Raw genomic sequence first — 26,607 nt, 5'->3', positions numbered from 1 at the left:
GTCCTACATAGTGTCAAGGTTGAGTCTTGTTGGAGCTGCATCCATTTCGGCAAGTGGAGAGTATTGCATCACATTTCTGACTTAACTTGTAGGTGGTGAGCAGGCTTCGAGGAGACAGGACAGTTACTCACTGTAAGATTCCTAGCCTCAGACCTGCTTTTTTAATTACATTAATATAGCTCATCCAGTTCATTTCCTGATCAGTAGCAACCTCAAAGATGTTGACAGTGGGGGATTCAGTGACAATAATACCATTGTACTTCAAGTGACAATGGTTAGTTTCTTTTGTTGGCCATGGTCATTGTCAAACATTTGTGTGGCATGAATGCTAGTTGCTATTTATTGGCCATTTGGACATATAGTCCTTCAGTAATTGTGAAGTCATGAATGGTGCTTAACACTGTGCAGTAATCAGCAAATATCCCACTTCTCACCTTATGATGAAGGGAAGGTAATTAATGAACCAGTTGAAGATGGTTAGGCCTAAGACACTACTCTGAGGAGCTCCTGCAACTGAGATAGAACTTAGAACTTTACAGCGCGGGACAGGCATTTTAGCCATCGATGTTGCGCCAACCTGTGAAACCAATCTGAAGCCCAGCTAACCTACTCTATTTGATTATCATCCATATGTGTATCCAATGACCATTTAAATTCCCTTATTGTTGGTGAGTCTAATATTGTTGCAGGCATGGTGTTCGATGCCCTTACTACTCTGAATAAAGAACCTACCCCTGATATCTGTCCTATATTTATCACCACTCAATTTAAAGCTATGTCCCCTTGTGCTAGCCATCACCATCCAAGGAAAAAGGCTCTCACTGTCAACCCTATTTAATCCTCTGATTATCTTGTATGTCTCTATTAAGTCACATCTCTATCTTCTTCTAACAAAAACAGCATCAAGTCCCTAGCCTTTTCTCCATAAGACCTTCATACCAGGCAACATCCTGGTAAAGCTCTTCTGCACCCTTTTCAATGCTTCCTCATCCTTCCTACAATGTGGCAATCAGAACTGTATGCAATATTCCAAATGCGGCTGCACCACACACGCAACATGACCTCATGGCTCTGAAACTCAATCCCTCTACCAATAAAAACTAATACACGCTATGCCTTCTTAACATGCCTATCAGCCTGGATGGCAGCTTTCAGGGATCTATTGACATGGATTCTGAGATGTCTCTGCTCATCCACACTACCAAGAATCTTACCATTAGCCCAGTATTCTGTATTCCTTTTACTGCTTCCAAAGTGAATCATCTCACACTTTTTCACATTAAACTCCACTTGCCACCTTTCAGGCCAACTCTGCAGCTTATCTGTGCCCCTCTGTAACCTACAACACCCTTCAGCACTATCCACAACTCCACTGACCTTAGTGTCATCTGCAAATTTATTAACACATCCTTCTTGGTCCTCATCCAGGTCATTGATATAAATGACAAACAACAGTGGACCCAAAACAGATCCTTGTAGAGCACCACTAGTAGCTGAACTCCAGGTGAATATTTCCCATCAATCACCACCCTGTCTTCTTTTAGCTAGCCAATTTAAGATCCAAACTGCTAATTACCCTGAATCCCATGCCTCCATATTTTCTGCAATAGCCTATCGTGGGAAACCTTATCAAACGCCTTACTGAAATCTACATGCACCACATCAACCACTTTACCCTCATCCACCTGTTTGCTCACCTTCTCAAAGAGCTCAATAAGGTTTGTGATGCTCAATCTACTCTTCACAAAACCATTTAGGAGAAAGTGAGGACTCCTGAAGAAGGGCTTATGCCCGAAACGTCAATTCTCCTGTTACTTGCATGCTGCCTGACCTACTGCGCTTTTCCAGCAACACTTCACAAAACCATGTTGACTATCCATAATCAACTTATTTCTTTCTAGATGATTATAAATCCTATCTCTTATAATCCTTTCTAACACTTTACACATAACCAAAATAAGGCTCACTGGTCTATAATTACCAGGCAAGTCTCTACTCCCTTCTTGAATAGGGGACAACATTTGTTATTCTCCAGTCTTCTGGCACTAATCCTGTAGACAATCATGACATAAAGATCAAAGTCAAAAGCACTGCAATCTCCTCCCTAGTTTACCAGAGAATCCTAGGATAAATCCCATCTGACCCAGAGGACTTATCTATTTTCAATTTCCAGAATTGCTAACACCTCCTCCTTATGAACCTCTATCCTATCTCATCTAATAGCCTGTATGTCAGTATACTCCTCGACAACATTGTCTCTTTCCAGTGTGAATACTGATGAAAAACATTCATTTTGCACCTCTCCTATCTCATCGGACTCCACAGGCAACTTCCCACTACTGTCCTTGACTGGCCCTAATCTTACTCTGGTCATTCTTTCATTCTTGGCATACCTACTGAAAGCTTTAGGGTTCTTCTTAATCCTACCTGCCAAAGACTTCTCATGTCCCCTCCTGGCTCTTCTTAGCTCTCTCTTTAGTCCTTACTAGCTAACTCGTAATTCACAAGCGTCCTAACTGAGCCTTCACATTTCATCTTTACATAAGCCTCCTTCTTCCTCTTGATAAGAGATTCAACTTCTTTAGTAAAGAAGTTTGACGACTTCCTCCCTGCCTGACAGGTACATACTCATCAAGGACACACAATGTGTAGCTGTTCCTTGAACAAGCTCCATATTTCAATTGTGCCCATCCCCTGCAGTTTCCTAAATCTTGCCTAATTGCATCATAAATGCCTTTCCCCCGCTATAACTTCTGCCCTGCGGTATATACCTATCCCTTTCCATCACTAAAGTAAATGTATCACTATCGGTCACTATTGCCAAAATGCTCACCTACCTAACACCTGGCCTGGTTCATTACCCAGTACCAAATCTAATATGGCCTTGCTTCTTGTTGGCCTATCTATATATTGTTTCAGGAAACCCTTCTACACACACTGTACAAAAACTGATCCACCTAAAGTACTTGAACTATAGCATTCCTAATGAATATTTGGAAAGTTAAAATTCCCCATAACAATTACTCCGTACTTTTGCTCCCATCCAGAACCATCTTGCTTACATTTTTGTGTAGTTATCGATCTACTCTTCCCCCTTTCAAACTAGATGTAAAATTCTGTCATAAGATGACTGACCTCCAACATCCACAATGATTTTCCTTTGTGCCAGGTATAATTCCAAGCAGCAGAGAGTTTTCCTGATCCCCAATGACCTCAGTTTTTCTGTGGCTCCTTGATGCCACTGAGTCAAATCCAGCCTTGATATCAAGAACAGTCACGTTCACTTCACCTCTGGAATTCAACTGTTTTGTCCATGTTTGAACCAAAGCTGTCATGAGGCAAACAGCTAGCACTAGTAGTATTGGTGCTACAGTTAGAAATGACCTGTTGCTTTAAAAGATCATGATATAGACTGAATTTAGGTGGCAATGAGGAATAGCAAGGGAAATAAGTCACTAGTGGGAGTGATCTACAGACCCCTGAACAGTAACTAAAATGTAAGAAATATACAAGAAGTAATTTTTGGTGCTTCTGAAAATGATGGCAAGAATCATGGGTGATTTTAATCAATATAAAAACAAGAAAAATCACACTGGAAATAATAGGCTCAATGAAGAGTTTGTGGAGTGTTTTTGAGAGATTTGTAGAGAAGCACACACTGGAATCCATCAGATATCAGGCAATGCTGGATTTAGTGTTGTGTAATGTGAAAGGATTAATTAATGAGTTTAGGGAAAATGCACTTCAAGTAGGAGAAATCATAATATAGTAGAATTTTACACCGAGTTTGAAAGGGAGAAGAGTAGATCAATAACTATACTAAAATATAAACAAGATGATTCTGGATGGGTGCGCAAGTACAGGGTAATTGTTATGGGGAACTTTAACTTTCCAAATATTGACTGGAAATGCTATACGATAACTATACTAAAATTTAAGCAAGAGCAACTATGTGGGCATGAAAGCTGAGCCAGTTGAAGTGAACTGTGATATTAGGTTAGTTGGTGCTTCGGTCAAGAAACAATGGCAGACATATAAAGGGATATTTTAGAACTCTCAGAAAAAGTACATTCCAACTGGAAAGAAGAAAAAATCCAAGGGGTGGACCACCATGCATGGTTAAGGAATGTATCAAATGTAAGGAAAAATATGTAATTGCGCAAAGGAGATTCCTTCTGAACATAAAGTAGACAGGGATTAAGTAAAGTATTAGGTAAAAACAATGACTGCAGATGCTTGAAACCAGATTCTGGATTAGTGGTGCTGGAAGAGCACAGCAGTTCAGGCAGCATCCAAGGAGCTTCGAAATCAACTTTTCGGGCAAAAGCCCTTCATCAGGAATAAAGGCAGTGAGCCTGAAGCGTGGAGAGATAAGCTAGAGGAGGATGGGAGTGGGGAGAAAGGAGCATAGAGTACAATGGGTGAGTGGGGGAGGGGATGAAGGTGATAGGTCAGGGAGGAGAGGGTGGAATGGATAGGTGGAAAAGGAGACAGGCAGGTAGGACAAGTCCGGACAAGTCATGGGGACAGTCCTGAGCTGGAAGTTTAGAACTAGGGTGAGGTGGGGGAAGGGGAAATGAAGAAACTGTTGAAGTCCACATTGATGCCTGGGGTTGAAGTGTTCCGAGGCGGAAGATGAGGCGTTCTTCCTCCAGGCGTCTGGTGGTGAGGGGGCGGCGGTGAAGGAGGCCCAGGACCTCCATGCCCTCGGCAGAGTGGGAGGGGGAGATGAAATGTTGGGCCACGGGGCGGTGTGGTTGATTGGTGCGGGTGTCTCAGAGATGTTCCCTAAAGCGCTCTGCTAGGAGGCGCCCAATCTCCCCAATGTAGAGAAGACCGCACCGGGAGCAACGGATACAATAAATGATTCTGGAGGGTGGGTTGTAGGCACTACAGGCAATTTAGCATGGCCAATTCACCTAACCTGCACATTTTTGGACTGTGGGAGGAAACAAGAGCACCCGGAGGAAATCCACGCAAAGACTGTTCCCTCCGTGACTACCTGGTCAGGTCCACGCCCCCCCCCCCACAACCCACCCTCCCATCCTGGCACTTTCCCCTGCCACCGCAGGAACTGTAAAACCTGGGCCCACACCTCCTCCCTCACCTCCATCCAAGGCCCTAAAGGAGCCTTCCACATCCATCAAAGTTTTACTTGCACATCCACTAATATCATTTATTGTCTCCGTTGCTCCGGATGCGGTCTCCTCTACATTGGGGAGACTGGGTGCCTCCTAGCAGAGCGCCTTAGGGAACATCTCCAGGACACCCGCACCAATCAACCACACCGCCCCATGGCCCAACAGTTCAAATCCCCCTCCCACTCTGCTGAGGACATTAAGGTCCTGGGCCTCCTTCACCGCCGCTCCCTCACCACCAGACGCCTGGAGGAAGAACACCTCATCTTCCGCCTTGGAACACTTCAACCCCAGGGCATCAATGTGGACTTCAACAGTTTCTTCATTTCCCCTTCCCCCACCTCACTCTAGTTCTAAACTTCCAGCTCAGCACTGTCCCCATGACTTGTCCGGACTTGTCCTACCTGCCTATCTCCTTTTCCACCGATTCACTCCACCCTCTCTTCCCTGACCTATCACCTTCATTCCCTCCCCCACTCACCCATTGTACTCTATGCTACTTTCTCCCCACCCCCACCCTCCTCTAGCTTATCTCTCCACGCTTCAGGCTCACTGCCTTTATTCCTGATGAAGGGCTTTTGCCCGAAACGTTGATTTCGAAGCTCCTTGGATGCTGCCTGAACTGCTGTGCTCTTCCAGCACCACTAATCCAGAATTAAGTAAAGTATTAATCAGGACAAAAACTTAGCATATGAGGTAGTTAGCTGAAATATAAGAATAGATAGCAACTTTCTACAGGTTTCTAAAAAGGAAAAGGGTAAGTAAAATGAATGTTGTCACCCTCTAGAGGATCAATGGGGAGTTTTTAGACAATAAAGAAATGACAGGATGAATAAATATTCAGCTTGTCTTCACCACATGGGATACAAAAACATCCCAGTGATAGTTGCAAATCAGGAGGATGAAGGAGGAAAGGAACTTGATGAAATTATAATCACTAGGGAAGCAGTAATAAACAAATTGATGGAACCGTGGGCTTGCAAGTCTCTGGGTTCTGACTGACTTCATCCTTTTGTTTTAAAATAGATGGTTAATGAGGTAATAGATCTGCTCTTGTTAAATTACCAAAATCTGTAAGATTCAGGAAAGGTTCATTCAGACTGGAAATTACCAAATATAACTCTTCTGTTTAAGTAGAGAGGGAGGCAATAAACAAGAGACCATATAGGCCAGTTAGCTTGAAGTCTATTGTGGGGAAGTTATTAAAATTGATCAATAAGGACATTATAGCTGAGCACAAAAGAATCTCAAGGTAATCAGGTCGAGTCAGCATTTCTTTGTGAGAAGAATCAGTTTAATCAATTTATTGGAACTGTTTGAAAGAGTAACGAGAACAGTAGATCAAGAGATAAGACTGCTGTACTGTATTTGGATTTCCAGCAGTAATTTGACATGGTGCTACAAAATGTTATTGGACAACATAATAGCTCATGATGTAGAGGGTAACATATCAGCACGGACAGAAGATTGGTTGGCAGAGAAATACTATATGCATGAATGAATAGTTTTTAGATTGGCAAAATGTGACAAGTGGCAACTTTGGCAAGAAGAATAAAAAAGTAAAATATTATTTAAAAAGAGAATGACTGCAAAATCGAGGTGTGAGTCCCAAAAGGTTTCTTAGTATGGAGTTACAGCAAGAGACCCAGGAGTTCAGGTACATAATGCTTTAAAATTTGCATCACATACAGGGTGGTTAAGAAAGTGTTTATGCTCGCTCCATTGAGTATAGGAGTAGGGAACATGTTGAGGTTGTACAGGATGTTGGTGAGGTCTCTTCTGGAGTACTGTGTCCAGTTCAGGTTGCCCTGTTATAGGAAGGATACGATTAACCAGGAGGGAATGGAGGATTTGAGTTATAAGTAGAGGTGAGATAGGCTGGGACTTTTTCACTCAAGCGTGGGAGGTTGAGGGATAACTTTATCGAGGTTTATGAAATCATGGAGTATATAGTTAAGGTGAATGGCAGCTGTCTTTTCCCTAGAGTGAGGTATTTCAAGACATGAGGCAAATTTTAAGGTGAGAGGAGAGAGATTTTAAAAAACATGAGGGACAATTTTTAAAATCATTTGTGCTTAGAGTGAACTCCCAGAGGAAGTGGTGGATGACAGTACAGTTACAATGTTTAAACGACATTTGGATAAGTACACAAATATGACATGCTTGGAGGGAAATGGGCCAATATCAGGCAAGTGGGACTACTTTGGGATTATGGTTGGCAAGGACTGGTAACTGAGTGTCTGTTTCCATTCTGCAACTAAGTGATTTGGAAGTCTAATGGAATGTTATCCTTTATTATGAGAGGAACTGAACATTAAACAGTTAATGCTTCACAGTTGAAGCCACAACTCAAGTGTTGTACATAGTTTTAGTTTATGGATTTTAATTCTCAATGGTTTTGTGATTTTTGAACTCTTCACCGCAGAAGATGATGAAATACATTGATTATTTATAAGACCTAAGTAGACAGATTCTAGTTAGATAAAGCCAGTGAAGGGAACTGGGATATTTGTGACTGTGGAAACTGGAATTGTCGAGCAGGCTTGAATGACCTACTTCTATTTCTATTTCTTACCTATGTAGGTGTGAAATAAAAACCAGCCTTCACATCAGATGGTGGAAAATCTTAAAGGCATTTTTTTGATTGGGGTTTCTTTATCTTATTTTCTTCTGATTACTGGCCCAGTGTTACCTTGTGAAAATTCGTTACACAAAGCATACCTTCAAATGCTGTGCCCTCTCTTTGACTTTCAAGCATTTGAAAAGGTTAAAAGGCAGGCAATGCACACTGCCCTTTCCATTCCTAAACTTGACCCAGATGCCTATGTTATGTCAGAAGGTGTAACTTGATTATATAATGTATCAATTGGCATGTTCTCCATCTCAGACAGCCAAACATGTTTTCAGCCAGAGAAAGCACCAATAAATGAGACAAGAGCAGACCACTCATTTTCTGAGCCGCCTTCACCATTCATTATGATCATAGCCTAAATTCCACTTTCCTACTTACGTTCTGAAACACATTGATCCATCCAAAACCAAAAACTTATCTACCTCAAATGACGCAACTCCATTCTGTGAGAAAGACAGCTCCACAGACCCTTGAGAGAAAGGTGTATCCCCATCTTTGTCATAAATGGAAGATTCCGTATTTTAAAATGTGTTCCCTAGGTTGGTCTTGACTCTCCTATTAGTGCTTTTTAAAAAGATCAGCAGCTGAGGGTGGGGGTTTGGTTCACTTAGTTATGCTGGAGTGTGTTGAAGAACGACATATTCATTCCTTGAAATAAGTCTGCCTCCTCATCATACCCTACTTTTGTGGATTGGTGCTCCTCAAGTTAAATATAAACAGTTGTCTCTCTTCAATTGAGAGAGAGAGAGGATTCAATGTGGTAAATACTTGCAGGTTATTCTTTATCTGGCTGTTGTGCTTCTACTCTTTTGATTAAGACTAGTATCACAGCAGTAATCAGAGATGAAATAACTGAAGGATCCTCCAGTGAGGCTTTGTAGGTAGAGCTAACAAGGAATAAGGAGATGGTGATGTTATTGGAGTTGTACTATAGGCAATGGGAATCAAAGGAACAAATATGCAGGGAGACTGGGCACATGTGCAGGAGCAAAATGGTTATCACAGTAGGGAATTTTAATTTTCCTAACATAGATTGGGACTGCCATAGCCTTAGGGGCTTAGATGGAGTGGAATTTGTTAAGTGTGTTCAAGAAAGTTTCCTCGTGCAGTATATAAAGTCTCCTACTTGGGAAGGGATAAAACTTGACCTACTCTTGGGACATAGAGCAGGACAGGTGACTGACGTGATGGTGGGGAGCAGTTTGGCACCATAGTTCTATTCATTTTAGAACAGTTATGGAGAGGGACAAAACCGGTCCACAGGTTCAAGTTCTAATTTGGGGGAAGGTGAATTTTGATGGAATTAGTCATGTTACGAAGTCAAAAGAGTATATAGCCACTTTCAGATAGAAAGTGTTTTCTGAATTTAAAGTATAGCCACAGCTGCCAGAATATAGAACAGCTAGGAGATAGGCAGTTCAAAAACAGCTACATGTGACAGTTTGCGTTAAGTGCATACCTGAGTTTTGATTGCTTTTTTGATAACAATTCAAATTTAACTAATTAATTTAGATTATGCCCAGGATACTAAAACCCAATTCAGTTTGAATTTATAGTATTGACAACATTGGACCAATGAGACAGAATGAAGTTGAGGGTAAAAAATAAAGGCACTTTGAAAATTGGTGAGAGCAACTGCCATAGAGCCAGAGAGCAAATGCCGTCTGAAGAAATCTCAGAAGGTTCTATCTATCAAAAGGTACCTTTTCCTATCAAAATATTTGCAGAAAAAAGATAGAAGACAAGCCAGGAGAAGACAGCAGAGTTGGGAAGAGGAAGAAGGAAGGCTAAAGGAAGAGCAAAGTATTTGTGTCGACTTTAAGAGATTAAGTGCTAATTTATTGTTATTAATTATGGTATGGGAACAGGCGAGCTTTTCTGCGTGTTTGGTTCTGTGAAGGGTTTGACCTCTGCATCGTAACAGACAGGAGCTTGCAGGGATTGATTGGAGTACTTTGTTTGCAGGCAAAGGGACCTCTGGCAAGTGGGAGGCCTTTAAAAGTGAGATAGCTAGATATCAAAGTTTACATATTCCTGTAAAGGGCAACGGTGGTCGGAATAGGGAATCCTGGATGACAAGAGGCATTGAGGCTTCGCCAGAAAAAAAAGAGGTATGCCTCAGGTACAGACAACTGGGATCAAGGGAATCCTAGATATACATAGGGGATAATGAGTTTACTGAAGAAGGATGGCAAAAAGGGGACACAAGAGCGTTGGCTGAGAAGATGACAGTGAATTCAAAGAAGTGCTTTAAGCAAATTAAAGGAAAAAGAATAACTGGAGAGAGAATGGGACCTCTAAAAGATCAAGTGGACGTGTATGTGCAGAACTGCAGGACATGGGCGAGGTCATCAATGAATATTTCTCCAGTGTTTACCGTGGAAAAAGACATGAAGACTTCAGAACTTGGGAAAGTTAGTGGTGATATCTTGGGGACAGTCCAAATCACAGTGGAGAAGGTGTTAGATGCTTTAGAAAGTATAACAATAAATAAATCTCCTGGTCCTGACCAGATATAGTGCAAGAGGCTCCAAAGAAAATTGCTGGGACCCTGGCTAATATTTTTGCATCATCACTAGTCATGGGTGAGGTCCTGGAAGACTGGAAGGTAACGAATGTTGTGTCTTTATTCAAGGTCTGCAAAGAAAAAGCTGGCACAGGTGGCTCAGTGGTTGGTACTGCTGCCTCAGCAGCAGGGTCCCAGGTTCAATTCCAGTCTCGGGCATCTGTCTGTGTAGAGTTTGCACATTCTCCCCTTGTTTGTGTGGGTTCCCTCTGGGTGCTCCGGTTTCCTCCCACAGCCCAAAGATGTGCAGACAAGGTGATTTGGCCATGTTAAATTGCCCATTGTGTTCAAGGATGTTCAAGGTGCAATAGTCAGGGGAAATGTAGAGCAAATAGGGTAGGGGAATGGGTTCGGGTGGGTTACTCTCCGGACGGTTGGTGTGGACTTGTTGGGCCAAATGGCATGACCCACATGGATTCAATGATTCCAGTAACCCTAACATCTGTAGTAGCTAAGTTACTTGAGAAGATTGACAGATTAGATACACATGCATTTGGCAATAAGGGGTTTGATTATGAGTAGTCAGCATGGCTTTGTGCGTGGGGGATCATGCTTCACAAATTTGTTAGAGATCATAGAGTCATACAGCACAGAGACAAGCCCTTTGGCCCGAACAGGTCTATGACGACAAAAATATCCATCAATGCTAACCTCATTACCCTGCACTTGGCCCATATCCTTCTAAATCTTTCCTATCCATGTATTTATCCAAATGCCTTTTAAATGTTGTTAATGTACCCACCTCAACAACTGCCTCTGGCTGCTCATTCCATATGCACACTACTCTCTGTATAAAAAGATTGCTCTTTAGGTTCTATTTTATTCTTTCTCCTCTAACCTTTAATTGATGTCCGCTCATCCACGATTCCCCAGCCTGGGAAAAAGACTGAGTGTACTCACCTTATCCGTGCCTCTCATGATCTTATACACTTCGAAAAGATTCCCCCCTCAGTCTCCTATGCTCTAAAGTAAAAAGTCCTGGCTTGTTCAATCTCTCCCTATAACTCAGACTGTTGAGAGTCCTGACAAAATCCTTCTAAATTTCTTCTGCACTCTTTCCAGATTAATAAAATCCTTCCTATAGCAAGATGACCAACCAGCAAAGGTTGATGAGAGCAGGGTGATAGAGGTAGTCTATATGGATTTCAGTAAAGCCTTTGATAAGGTCCAATATGGTAGGCTGCTGTGTTAGGTTAGATCACATGGAATCTGGGGGAGCTGGCAAATTGAATACACAATTGGCTTGATGATAGGAAGCAAAGGGAAATAGTGGAAGGATGTTTGTCAGCCTGGAGGCCTGGGACTAATGAAATGTCTGGGGTTAGTGCTGGGTCCATTACTGTGTGTTATCTATATCAATGATTTGGATGAGAATGTAAAAGGTATAATTAGTAAGTCTGCAGATGACACTAAAATATTGTAGACAGTAAGCAACATTAACAGAAATTGCAGCAGGACCTTGATCAGCTGGAGAAGTGGGCCAATAAATGGTAAATAGAGTTTAATATAGATAAGTGTGAAGTGTTGCAGTTTGGAAAGTTAAATCAAGATCAGAATTTCATGGTGAATGCTAGGACCTTAAGAAGCGTAGTGGAACAGAGGGACCTTAGAGTTCAGGTGCACTGTTCTGTGAAAGTGGAGTCACAGGAGGCAGGGTAGTGAAGAAAGCTGTTGGCACACTGGTCTTCATCAGTCAGGAGATTGAGGATAGAAGTTGGAAGTTATGTTGCAGTTGTAAAGAACAATGGTGAGGTGGCACTTGGCATATTGTGTTCAGTTTTAGAGACCTTGCTATAGGAAGAATGTCATTAAACTGGAAAGAGTGCAGAAGAAGTGTACAAGGATGTTGCCAGGACTCAATGATCTGAGTTATAGAGAGAGGTTGGACAAGCAAGAACTTTTTTCTTTAGAGCATAGGAGACTGAGGAGGGAGTCTTGTAGAAGTGCATAAGATTGTGAGAGGGTGAACGCAGTCAGTCTTTTTGTCAAGGTTGGGGAATCACCAGTTTAAGGTTAGAGGGGAAACAGTAAAAGAGAACCTGAGGGGCAACTTTTTTTTTTACACGGGGTGTACGCATATGGAATGAGCTGCCAGCAGAAGTGGTTGAGGCAGGTACATGAACAGCATTTTAAAGGCATTTGGGCAAACACATGGATAGGAAAGGTTTAGAAGAGCATGGGTCAAATGCAGGGAAAAGAGGTTAGCATGGATGGACATTTTGGTCGTCATGGACCAGTTCAGGCAAAAGGCCTGTCTCTGAGCTTTAGAACTCTATGACTCCACTTTCTCTAAGTGTTTAGTTTCCATTGCTGTTTTAACATCATGTACATGTGAAATTTCTAAAGTGGGACATGAAATCCACTGCTACCTCTAACTCACAGAACATACGACAGAACTTTCTCCCTGTTTCATGCTGGTGCCTTCATCTGCTCATTCCTGGCCTATTGTGAATTTTGAGTCAGTGTTTCATAGTATGGTCTCTTTAATTTAGGAAGTAAAGTTGAACCATAGAAAATGGGATAAGTACATTAAAGCAAGCTTAGAGTCTATTACATGCAGGTTGGACACCATCTTGACTTAGAAGTTAACAGCCAGAAAAATAAGAATGTAAAACAGCATGTGTGCTTACAAAGCCAAAGGACTGGGCATATGGTTCCTACAAGAAAGGCAGAACAGAAATGTTTTTGTTTTTGGAAATTAGAACCTAGTAGTTTAAAAGCATTCAAGGTGTTGATGTTATCATGCGATTACTAGAATGAAGTAGGGGGTGTTTTTTTATTTCAATTTGTCTTGGTATTTTTATTGACAGTTAGTTGTATCTTGGATATGACGTGTGCAATTTGCAGCTCACTGAGTGTGGACTGTCAAAGTTATTAACAGTTAACTTGATCTTTTTTGTAAGCAGAGAATAAAATCTAACTTCAATAGAAAGAATGCAGGTGAGGCAAAATCTCCATTTGAATTTTGTGGACCAAGAGAATCTGGAAAAATGACTAGCTTAAAACTAGTGGAAGGATCTACAGTGATCCTTCACAGAATCTTGCATTAAAGCTACAAACAAATTTAAACCATAACCAGAAAAAGGGGCTAAGGCATCAACAGTCAACAAATGATGAATTAAAATTTTATGTCAAACAATAATTGGCATTAAGGAGAATTCTCCAGAGGTCTGTGGTACACTTATGAATGATTAACAGGACTAGAAAGGGATGTATCTAGTTCAAATAACTGAACAAAGATCTGGGAGATGGACTTTAATATTTGGAAAATGTGGAATTGATCATTCTGCAGATAGAATAGAAAGAAACACATTAATTAAATGGTGAGAATTTGCAGAACTCTCAGATGCAGGAGAATCTGGATATCCTTGTGCATGAACCACAGAAGATTAATATAGAACTGCTAAGAGAATGTTATCATTTATTGCAAAGGGAATTGAATACAAAAGTAGAGGGGCTATGCTCTAGGTATATAAGCATGGTGAGACCATGACTAATATACTATTTAAGAAAGTATGTACTAATATACTATTTAAGAAAGTAAGAAACTCAGGGAGTAATTTGGAGAAAGTTTACTGGATTAATACTGAGAACTGGTTGCATTGTCTTATGAGGATAGGTTGGGCAAGCTAAGCTTATATCTGGTGGATTTCAAAGTGAGAGGAAATTTTGATTGAAACTTTGAGATTCTGAGAGTTTTTGACAAGATGTGGAAAGAAAGCATATACATTTCCGATAAGGTGAAACAAAGTTTAAAAATAGGGGCTGTTCTTTTTAGACAGATTAGTGTTTTTCTGAGGGTTGTTAAGGTTTTAGACCTCTCTCTCAAAAGACAGCAGAAGAACAGTCTATGAATCCTTTTCAGGCAGTGGAAGTCAGTTATTGACAAGCAAGGATTGAAGTTATCCTGGGTAGGTGAGAGTGGAAAGTAATTAGATCAACCATGACCAAAATGAATGAAAGCGGAATCAAAAAGTCAAATAGCCTACTCTTGCTCTTAATTCATGTTTTCATATTGGCCTGGACCTCTCAACCACTACTTATTGACGTTAACACCATGCCACTCTCTTGTTCATACATACTATCGTTTACATTAGAATCCATTACAGAGACAATCCTAGACTCTCTAAAGAGCTTTTTCTTCTATTCCAATCCAATTCTCTTCAAATTCAATTCCAAAAGTAGTGCTTTTGAATTGCTTCTCCATTTAATCCAATCTGAACTATGACAAAGCTAGTTTTAGTCACTTACATTTGAATCGACTGAGGGAGCATGGGTCTGGATGTTTATCGATCACATGTTTGCAATATCCACCAATGTGCCATGTGTTGACAAATATAGCAGCAATTCCTTCTGAGATTTCCATACTGCTCTTGAAGTCATCCTTCGAATCTCCATTGAAATTACCACATAACCCTGCAAGAGAATATATGGTGTACAATTAATGGTCAGGCCATGCATCAAGTGGGTTTGGTCACTATGGAGTGGTTGCAGCATAAACAACTCCAGTATCACAGACTTTTAGGAGATCTTTTTTATGAAATGGACAGACAGGTAACAAACATTTCAATACAGAGATGAGAATTGATTCATTTGGTAGGAAGAGCATGAAGGTACAATATCAAATAAATGATACAACTCGATAAAGGGGGCGCAGGTGCAGGAGCAGAGGCACCTGAGCATCCTGTTTTGTAGGAGGTCATTCAATGCATCACATCTGTGCTGACTTCATTTAAGTTGTTGTGGTTCTGTTCGCCGAGCTGGGAATTTGTCTTGCAAACATTTCGTCCCCTGTCTAGGTGACATCCTCGGTGCTTGGGAGCCTCCTGTGAAGCGCTTCTGTGCTGTTTCCTCCTGCATTTATAGTGGCCTGTCTCTGACGCTTCCGGTTGTCAGTTCCAGCTGTCCGCTGTAGTGGCCGGTATATTGGGTCCAGGTCGATGTGTTTGTTGATAGAGTCTGTGGATGAGTGCCATGCCTCTAGGAATTCCCTGGCTGTTCTCTGTTTGGCTTGCCCTATAATGGTAGTGCTGTCCCAGTCGAATTCATGTTGCTTGTCATCTGTGTGTGTGGCTACTAAGGATAGCTGGTCGTGTCGTTTTGTGGTTAGTTGGTGTTCATAGATACGGATCGTTAGCTGTCTTCATGTTTGTCCTATGTAGTGTTTTGTGCAGTCCTTGCATGGGATTTTGTACACTACATTGGTTTTGCTCATGTTGGGTATCGGGTCCTTCGTTCTGGTGAGTTGTTGTCTGAGAGTGGCTGTTGGTTTGTGTGCTGTTATGAGTCCTAGTGGTCGCAGTAGTCTGGCTGTCAGTTCGGAAATGCTCCTGATGTATGGTAGTGTAGCTAGTCCTTTGGGTTGCGGCACATCCTCGTTCCGTTGTCTTTCCCTTTGGCATCTGTTGATGAAATTGCGAGGGTATCTGTTTTTGGCGAATACCTTGTATAGGTGTTCCTCTTCCTCTTTTTGCAGTTCTGGTGTGCTGCAGTGTGTTGTGGCCCTTTTGAATAGTGTCTTGATGCAACTTCGTTTGTGTGTGTTGGGGTGGTTGCTTTCATAGTTTAGGACTTGGTCTGTGTGTGTGGCTTTCCTGTAAACCTTTGTGGTGAATTCTCCGTTCGGTGTTCTCTGTACCATCACGTCTAGGAATGGGAGTTGGTTGTCCTTTTCTTCCTCTCTAGTGAATCGGATTCCTGTGAGTGTGGCATTGATGATCTGGTGTGTGTTCTCTATTTCTGTGTTTTAAATTATTACAAAGGTGTCATCCACATATCTGACCCAGAGTTTGGGTTGAATTTGCGGTAAGACTGTTTGTTCTAACTTTTGCATTACTGCTTCTGCTATGAGTCCAGAGATCGGTGAGCCCATGGATGTTCTGTTGATTTGTTCGTATATCTGGTTGTTGAATGTGAAGCATGTTGTGAGGCACAAGTCCAGTAGTTTAAGTATGCCGTCTTTGTTGATAGGTTCAACGTCCTGTTGTCTGTTATGTCTGTCCAGCAGGTTGGCTATTGTTTCTCTGGCTAGGGTTTTGTCGACAGAGGTGAACAGTGCCGTTACATCGAATGAGACCATAGTTTCTTCCTTGTCTATGTGTATTTTTCAGACAAAGGCAGAATGACGGTCATCCTGGACAAAGCAGAGTACATCCAAAAAGCACAACAACTACTTGCAGATACCAACACCTACCAAAAGAGGGAGTTTGACCCAATCCCACAGCTCACCAATAGGATAAACAACACACTGAGGAATCGACAAAAAAACGGACAGATAACCAGGTCTGACCTACAAAGAATGAAACCTGAAAGCAACAACACCCCCAGATTCTATGGACTACCCAAAGTGCACAAACCAGACATCCCACTCAGACCCATAGTATCACTACCAGGGGCACCATCACACAAACTGGCTAAAGAACTACAGCAGAAACTGAAACACCTGATCAGCGGATCCAGACAATCTATACAATCGACACAGGAATTCTTGGACATCATCAGAAATATACAAATAGACAAGGAAGAAACTATGGTCTCATCCGATGTAATGGCACTGTTCACCTCTATCGACAAAACCCTAGCCAGAGAAACAATAGCCAACCTGCTGGACAGACATAACAGACAACAGGATGTTGAACCTTTCAACAAAGACGGCATACTTAAACTACTGGACTTGTGCCTCACAACATGCTTCACATTCAACAACCAGATATACGAACAAATCAACAGAACACCCATGGGCTCACCGATCTCTGGACTCATAGCAGAAGCAGTAATGCAAAAGTTTGAACAAGCAGTCTTACCGCAAATTCAACCCAAACTCTGGGTCAGTTATGTGGATGACACCTTTGTAATAATTAAAAACACAGAAATAGAGAACACACACCAGATCATCAACGCCACACTCACAGGAATCCGATTCGCTAGAGAGGAAGAAAAGGACAACCAACTCCCATTCCTAGACGTGATGGTACAGAGAACACCGAACGGAGAATTCACCACAAAGGTTTACAGGAAAGCCACACACACAGACCAAGTCCTAAACTATGAAAGCAACCACCCCAACACGCACAATCGAAGTTGCATCAAGACACTATTCAAAAGGGCCACAACACACTGCAGCACACCAGAACTGCAAAAAGAGGAAGAGGAACACCTATACAAGGTATTCGCCAAAAACAGATACCCTCGCAATTTCATCAACAGATGCCAAAGGGAAAGACAACGGAACGAGGATGTGCCGCAACCCAAAGGACTAGCTACACTACCATACATCAGGAGCATTTCCGAACTGACAGCCAGACTACTGCGACCACTAGGACTCATAACAGCACACAAACCAACAGCCACTCTCAGACAACAACTCACCAGAACGAAGGACCCGATACCCAACATGAGCAAAACCAATGTAGTGTACAAAATCCCATGCAAGGACTGCACAAAACACTACATAGGACAAACATGAAGACAGCTAACGATCTGTATCGATGAACACCAACTAGCCACGAAACGACACGACCAGCTATCCTTAGTAGCCACACACACAGATGACAAGCAACATGAATTCGACTGGGACAGCACTACCATTATAGGGCAAGCCAAACAGAGAACAGCCAGGGAATTCCTAGAGGCATGGCACTCATCCACAGACTCTATCAACAAACACATCGACCTGGACCCAATATACCGGCCACAACAGCTGACAGCTGGAACTGACAACCGGAAGCGTCAGAGACAGGCCACATAAATGCCGGAGGAGACAGCACAGAAGCGCTTCACAGGAGGCTCCCAAGCACCGAGGATGTCACCTAGACAGGGGACGAAACGTTTGCAAGACAAATTCCCAGCTCGGCGAACAGAACCACAACAACGAGCACCCGAGCTACAAATCTTCTCCCAAAATTCATGTAAGTATCTCCCCTAACATCATTCCCATGTAGCTTCCTTGTATCCCTGCATTTTACTGCTTTTCAAATAATCATCAACCTTTTGTTGAATGCTTCAACTAAACCTGTATCCACCACACATGTGCATAACACAGTCTACACCCTGAACTCTTGCTGCACAAAAAAAATCATTCCTCATACCTCTTTTGCTTCTTCTATGAATAACTTCAATTATGTGCCCTTTTCTCAATCCTTCCAAAAGTGGCAATATTTTCTCCCTATTTGCACCGTCCAGAATTCTCCTGATTTTGAATATTTATTTAATTGGTGCATAAGTGGGAATAGCTTCTCCCCCTCTACTAAGCCAGACCCCACATAATTTTGAATACCTCCAATAGTTCTCTCTCAGCCTTCTCTTCTCCAAGGAAAGTAGTCACAGCCTTACCATTATTTCTTAACTAAAATTCCTCATCTGTGGAGCCATTCTTGTAAACCTCTTTCACTCTCTCATCAAAGTCTTCACAAACTTCCAAAGATGTGATGCCTAGAACTAGATATAACACTCCAGCTGGGGTTGAGTTATGTCTTATGCAAGTTCAACGTAACCCTGTTGCTCTTGTCTTGATTGTCCCTCCTAATGGAGTGTAGGATATTGCATGCTTTATTAACTGCTCTGTTAACCTATCTGGGATACAAAGTTGGGTGGTAGAGTGAACTGTAAGGGGGATCGAGAGATGTTCCAGTGTGATTTGCACAAGTTGTATGACAAATGCATAGCAGATGAAGTACAATGTGGATGAGTACAATAGATTGGGACAGGGAAGGTACAACGAGGCCTTGGTTTTCCTTGTACACCAGTCTCTGAAACTAAGCTTGCAGGTACAGCAGGTACTGAAGATGATAAATACTATGTTGGCCTTCATAGTGCAAGGATTTGAGTACAGGAGTATGGATGCCTTGCTGCAATTGTACAGGACCTTGGTGACACTGCACCTGGAGCATTGTATGCAGGTCGGTCTCCTTATCTGAGGATATTGGAGGGAGTGCAACAAAGTTTACCAGACTGATTCCTCGGATGGCAGGACAGACATATGAAGTGAAATTGGATTGATTAGAGCAACATTCGCTGGAGATTTGACGAATGGAAGGGGATCTGATAGAAACCAATTAAGTTCCAACATGATGAGACATGGTAAACATGAAGGTGACTGGGCAGTCCGGAACCAGCGATCACAGTCCAAGGGTACATGGTAAGCCACTTAAGACTGTGTCTATGAGAAATTTGTTCATGAGAATGGTGTGGAATTATCTGCCAAGAAAGCAATTTAGACCAAAACACTGTTTTGAAAAAGAGACAGATATCATTCTTAGGGTAAAAGAGAACAAAGGGTTTGGGGTAAAAGATGGAATTAAGTAATGAATTGAATGATTGGCAATGATCATATTAATTGGTGAGCAAGTTTAAAGGACTGAATAGCTTAGTCATACTCTGATTTTATTTGTTTCTACGTAAACTATCCTGACACCGTTAAATACTTGCACTTACATACTTTAGATGCCTGTGCCCTTCCTTTTAGAGCTAATCCTTTATATTTTGTTCACGTTCTTCCTGATAAAATACTTTTCACATTTTTTGCATTATTCCTTACCTATGACTCATTCACACACTCCACTATTTTGCCTATGTCTTTTTAAATTTCTATGTTGTCTTCTTCCTAGTTTACAATGCTTCCCAGCTTCATAACAACTGCAAATTTTGAATTTGCATCTTGTAAACCAAACACTAGATCACTAATACTTATAAAGAAATACAATGTGTAGGTTAGGTGCATTAGTCAGGGGTAAGTATAGGATAATAGGGTAGGGAAATGGGCAAGGGTGGGTTGCTCTTCAGAGGGTCGGTGTGAACTTGTTCAGCTAAAGGGCCTGTTTCCACATTGTAGGGATTCAATAAAGGCCAGAGAGCCAACACTGACTCCTGGGGAACTCCACAATGGAGCCTGGAAAACACCCAATGTTTGAGTAAATATTAGATTTTGGTCTATAGGGATGAAATAGATATTTGCATACTAAATGGAAAAGCAGATTTCAATTTTGTTTTGAATGAACCTTATACTTTCTGGAGTCTAATGTCAGCAAGGCACCTGTGTCAATAGGAGGTAATGTCAATAAAAGCACTTTAATAAAGCATTAGAGAGGAAAGTAACATTAATAAGAAAAAGTTAAAAATCACACAACACCAGGTTATAGTCCAACAGGTTTAATTGGAAGCACACTAGCTTTCGGAGCAACGCTCCTTCATCAGATGATTGTCTTCATCAGGTGAAGGAGCATCGCTCCGAAAGCTAGTGTGCTTCCAATTAAACCTGTTGGACTATAACTTGGTGTTGTGTGATCTTTAACTTTGTACACCCCAGCCCAACACCGGCATCTCTGAATCATTAATAAGAAAAGACAGCAACATTGAAGGGAAGATTGATTACTCCCTATCTGGGTGAACATCATTCATTAACCTATCACCTACAATGGACACATAATTTGTGAAAGAAAATTGAAATTTGACTAATGAAATGCTTACTGTATAAAACTACTCAGCTTTTCAGTATTTTTCAGAGTTCTGCTTCAGTCTTTTAACTGAACTGCATTTCTTACTCTGTCATTGAATAAAATGATCATAAAACTAGTTTTCAGTCTCCAGTGATTATTGATTAAACAATGATAATAACACTGTAGTGTTGGGCTTAAAAATATCTTCAAAGCAGATCGTTTAAAGGTTAATCATTTGGGGTTAACTGGGCATGACACTGAACAATTGAAGTAAAATGGAAAAATACATGAAAATGTATTAAATGTGTTAAAATGTGTTAAAAAAAAGTCTGCTCTGGCTGGCTGGGAGGTAACTGTATAACTTTGATTGTCTATGGGATCTTTCGTTTGATGTGGTTAACACAGCTACCTGGCAATGTTTTCAATTTATTTTCTGTACAATGGAATGTCTGGAAAAGTACTGCAAGTATCACAGAGAAAAGGTTCAGCAGATAATCTTAGATTCAGAATATTAGAATCAGGGACTTTGCCCCACCCAACGGACTTTTCACCATCAGGCTGGGGTTCGTGAGATTGGTTCCATGGAATCTGAGATAGAGGTCCAAGTACCACCAGTGTGAGACTCACTCATGTGTGTGTATGTGCATATATATATTATGCAGCTTAAGCTAACAGATTTGTTTGCTTATGTCTCTAACATATATTATGTAGATTAAGCTAATAAATTTGCTTCAAATTCATCAGTATTGTGTCCAATGATTTTAATCACTTTTATAAAAGATTTGGATGTGACTAGGAGAATGATTAGTAAATTTGCAGATGATACCAAAATAGATGGTGTAGGGGCCAGTGAAAAAGATTATTTCAGAGTATAACAGGACCCTGATCAGATGGGCCAATGGGCCGAGGAGTGGCAGATGGAGTTTAATTTCGATAAATGTGAGGTGTTGCATTTTGGTAAGGCAAACCAGGGCAGGATCTATACTCTTAAAAGTAGGGTCCTGGGGAGTGCCACTGAACAAAGAGACCTAGGGTTGCGAACGCACAGTTCCTTAAAAGTGAAATTGCACGTAGACAGGGTGGTGAAGAAGGCGTTTGCACTGACCAATAAAGGCAAGCATGCCATTGAATTCAGGAATTGGGACATAATGTTGCGAATGTACAGGACTATGGTGAGGCCTCTTTTAGAATACTGCATTCAATTCTGGTCTCCCTTCTATAGGAAAGATATTGCTAAATTTGAAAGGATTCAGAAAAGCCTTAAAAGGATGTTGTTGAGACTAGATGGCTTGAATTAAAGTGCATGTGTCGTCCTGTACTAATTTTGACCAGAGCTTAAAGAACCCATTAGGTATTTTCAGTCTAACAATACAATTGGCACTGAACAAGATCTGAGAAAATATCCAAGAAGGATACAATGGTTGGGGAAACATTTTGTATCTCAGGTTGGTCCTCTAATAATGGGTTCAGTCTGCTAATGAACCGGTTGGGTGGGTTAGGCTCCCACAGTTTTGGAATGATTTAGAGCAAAATCCCAAAGGAGCTACTCCATACCAAGAAAGACTGCCTGGAGCAAGTTAAGTTTCCCAAGCAAACCAAGGGCGTTGCTCAAAGAATGGATTCTGCTGACCAGTCTCTGTATGCTATCTTGGGAGGTACTAGTATGAAAGGAAGTGAATAACTGCTACATTGACTGCTGCAGAACTGTAGAGGTTGTGCTAGTTGACCACCACCTTGCATAACAAGTGGACGAAACTTGGAAGATGAATGTGATAAAAGCCTGCTCTTTATTAGCTTCAGCTAATTAAGACAGAGATATCTGCCATGGCTGAATGGCAGAGCAGACTAGATGGACTGAATGGCCTAATTTCTGCTCCTATGTCTTATGGTCTGATCTACAATGAACCGCTTTGATACTGTAAGTAGACTCTGAGTGAGTGAATTAATTTCGTCATTCCATTCGTCCATGCTCTGTCAAAGGGTGGTAGTACATTATTTGTGTGAAGCTACAGGGCATAGTCATGACAGTTTGGATGGTTATAAGTTAACTAGACATGGCAGCTACAGGTCTTGAGAGATGGACCTCTGATAGTGGTTGCCTAGCCAATATAACTGTTGAATAAAAGGTAATAAATCTTTTCTTTCCATATCTGGTTCTGTAGTGTAAATCATTGGATGTAAGATTATTTAGACATTTCACATGCACTACAAGTAAAGGAAGAAAATAGTCTCAAGTTGCAGGAGTGGGGGGAGACCAGTTTTTGTGTTTGACTTTTCTATCTAGATGTGAATTTCTCTTGTATTCACAGTCTTTGGACTAACTGCTGACATTTTGTGTTCTGGTCCATTTGTGTTTTCATTCATCGGCTGTCAAAATGTGGTCTTATGTCATTTGTGTTTTCCTCCCTGGAGCTCGGTCTGGTGAGACTTTGTTGATGTCCCCTTTAAGAAATTATCAGTGTTTTTTTTAAAAGACTCTGTCATGGAGAGCTTATGTGGAATTAGTTTCTTAAGCTCTTATTTACCTCTTGGAATTGGCTGCAATCAGATGAAACCAATTGAAGAAAAAACACTAAGTTAAATGACATAACTCATTTCCTCTTAAAATGCTGTATATGCATGCTGCATTTTGTTTAAGGAAAGAGTTCTGGGTAAGTGGTAAATGGTTTTTCACAGTATTATTGAGTTTACAATTTCATTTACTGACCAGAGTGAACTTCCAAATTTTACTGTAATTTTTAAAGAATCTTTAATTCTAGCCATTAAGATTTTCTCATCCTAAATGTTTGATGTGAATTAGTGTCATGAAAAAAATAGGGAAAATTGGAATTTTATAAAGGGAATTCGCTCTGCTAGAATTTGAGAAAACTAATGTCAAAGACTTTGAAGAAGATAAAAGATAACAAAGGTGGTAGATTTTTCTTTTGTTTAGAAAGGAAATATAATATGGTCCTTATCTCCCTCCAGGAGGAAGGAGAAGTGTTGACTTAACTTTGTCCAACAGCCTTCATGCTATCCCTTTGGATCAGCAGTAAACTATTTGCATCAACTTGGAGAATTTTATATATTCTATATATATATAATTCGTATCAAACTTTGACTAATTAACCCGTTTTGCTCAAAGTAGGATCAATAGATACTGTTTTGTTTTGGCAGAAACAGAAGATTTTTTTTCTCAACAGATTTGAATTTTTAAATTTGTCTGCAGACCTCCAGCATTGCAGCTATCCAGGCTGCATGTGGATGTTGGAGCTGCTGACGAGATGGGTTTCTCCCTTTTATGCAGCAAAAATTAACATATGCCAGGCAGAAATCCACCAACAGACAACCGCTGGGCTATTACCTTAAAAGACAAGACAGATAACCTTGAGAATGGATTTTAGTGTTTACTCAACTATCCTGTCTCTGTAGTGAGACAAAGCCGGTGTGTAATATAACCCAGGAGCTGGAAAAGGTGAATGAAAGAATAGGACTCTTAGACACAGTTAAGGAAGAGCTCAACAAGTCCCTTCCCCCCCCCGGGAGTTAAAGAAGCCCACTATGAAAATTGGATTGTATTCAGAGTTCCCATGACAGTAAAATGATAGCATTCCTTAAATTTGGTTAAAATCAGTACTAAAACAGGGAAGAGTTCTAAAGCATCATAGGTTCAAAACTTTGAAATCTTATTTCATAGAACATAGAACAATACAGCATAGTACAGGCCCTTCCACTCTCGAAGTTGTGCTGGCCTTTTATTCTACCCTAAGATCAGACTAACCTACATACCCTTCATTGTACTATCTTCCATGTGCCTATCGAAGAGTCGCTAAAATGTCCCTAATGTGACTGACTCTACAACCACTGCTGGCAGTACATTCCACACAGCCACCACTCCCTGAGTAAAGAACCTATCTCTAACATCGCCCCTAAACCTTCCTTAAATTACCTTAAAATTATGCCCCCTCGTGATAGACATTTACAGCATGGGAAAAAAGTCTCTCTCTATCCACTCTATCTATGCAACATCTTATATGTTTCTCTGGGAGAAAGTGCGGACTGCAGATGCTGGAGATCAGAGTCAAAAAGTGTGGTGCTGCAAAACCACAGTCGGTCAGGCAACATCCAAGGAGCAGAAGAGATGTTGTTTCAAGCATAAGCTCTTCATTAAGTCACCTCTCATCCTTCTTTGCTCCAATGAGAAAAGCCCTAGCTCTCTCAAACTTTCTTCATAAGTCATCTCCTCCAGTCCAGGTAGCATCCTGGTAAATCTCCTCTGCACCCTCTTTCAAGCTTCCACATCATTCCTATAATAAAGCAACCAGAACTGAACACAATATTTCAAGTGTGGTCTAACCTGGACTCTGCAGAGCTGCAGCATAGCCTTGCAGCTCTTAAGCTCAATCCTCAGTTAATGAAAGCCAACACGCTACATGCCTTCTGAACAACCCTATCAACCTGGGTGGCAACTTTGAGGGATCTATGGACATAGACCCCAAGATCCATCTGTTCCTCCGCACTGCCAAGAATCCTGTTTTTAACCCTGTAATCTGCATTCAAATTCGATATTCCTAAGTGAATAACTTCATTCTTTTCTAAGTTGAACCCCATTTGCCACTTAACAGGTCATTTCTGCATCCTGTCAAATGTCTTGTTGCAACCTACAACAGCTCTCTACACTATCCATGACTCCATCAATGTTCATATCATCAGCACACTTACTAATCCACCCTTCCACTTCCTCATCCAAGTCATTTATAATAATCACAGTGGAAAGTTTAAAAATTATTTTTGTTTGGAACTCCTGTGAAAAATGGTTAAGCTTGTTTTCAAAACCTTTTTCAAAGACATCCGATTTGAACTCAGAATTTGGAATGAGTCATGTTTTGTCAGTACACTTGTGCTTCTTTTTGAAGGTGGTCTTACAAGGAAGATCTAGAAAATCTTTGCTTTAATTTAAGAGATTTAAAATGCCAGTCTGAGATAATCAAAAGATTATTTGAACTGAGTATGGAGAAGTTCAACGTGACGTTGCCAGGTGACTTGGGTCTTGCCCATTTTTGAGACCAACAGAGTTAACACTTCATGCTGACAATTTTAAATCTTTTTACGCAACGTCTGTATGGTCAGATGTGTTGTATTGATATAAATAACCCACGGGGTTTTTTCTAGAGCCACAGTGAATTTTGTTGTTTTGTTTTTGAACAAGTTTCAAAAACTCAGCAAGACAGCTGGAAGTCATGCAAAGACTAAGTCTTTGAAATCAGGAGAGCTCTGAACTGACTACAATCATTGAAATCGTCATGCAGGAGCACTGTTTAAAACCACCAAGCCTGAAAGTAACTTCATGAAACTGGAATTGATAAAAATCACAAATTGTGAGTTCAAGCACGCAATGAGAAATTCCACTGAAGTTTAAATGGTAAATAAACTTGAATCTTCAAATTTTAATTTAACGCCAGAGCCAATGGAAACAGTCTGGGTGGTTTTATTTTCTATCAGAATAAAATGGGATAGATTGTTTGAGAAGAAATTAATTGACCACAAATGAAAGGTGCCAATCCAACAACATGGCTGTAGTTGTACACATAAAGAAACAAGAGTCTGTTATTGTCAATTTTGAATTTGGAATTTATTTGAAAGAAAAGTAGAGTATAGCCTAGCAAGTTAAATTTGAGAAAATGGTTTGTACTTTTTTTTTAGTAAGGATGTCCAAACGAACAAGATTTGGCAATGCTTGAAACACAAAGTAATAATGCTTGTTTGTCTCTTTCAAGCTATTGTAAAATAAAAGTTTCTTTTTTGGACAGTAAAGTTTTCTTCAGAGTTCCTGAATCCATTATAACTTACAATCTGACC

General features: G+C 40.9%; 1 protein-coding gene across 1 annotated transcript in view; it reads right to left on the bottom strand.

Annotated features, from left to right (window-relative positions):
• The window catches only part of LOC140493446 (mucin-6-like), a 266,402-nt gene that overhangs the window by 172,256 nt on the left and 67,539 nt on the right, over window positions 1–26,607 (bottom strand). The window contains exon 14 of the mRNA XM_072591885.1: window positions 14,588–14,752. Within this exon, the coding sequence (XP_072447986.1) occupies window positions 14,588–14,752 (165 nt within the window). The remainder of the gene's footprint in view (window positions 1–14,587; window positions 14,753–26,607) is intronic.

The sequence above is a fragment of the Chiloscyllium punctatum genome, chromosome 22 (assembly GCF_047496795.1).
Source record: "Chiloscyllium punctatum isolate Juve2018m chromosome 22, sChiPun1.3, whole genome shotgun sequence".
Lineage (NCBI taxonomy): Eukaryota > Metazoa > Chordata > Chondrichthyes > Orectolobiformes > Hemiscylliidae > Chiloscyllium > Chiloscyllium punctatum.
Note: the sequence above shows the minus strand (reverse complement) of the source record. Positions and strands in the feature narration are given on the sequence as shown.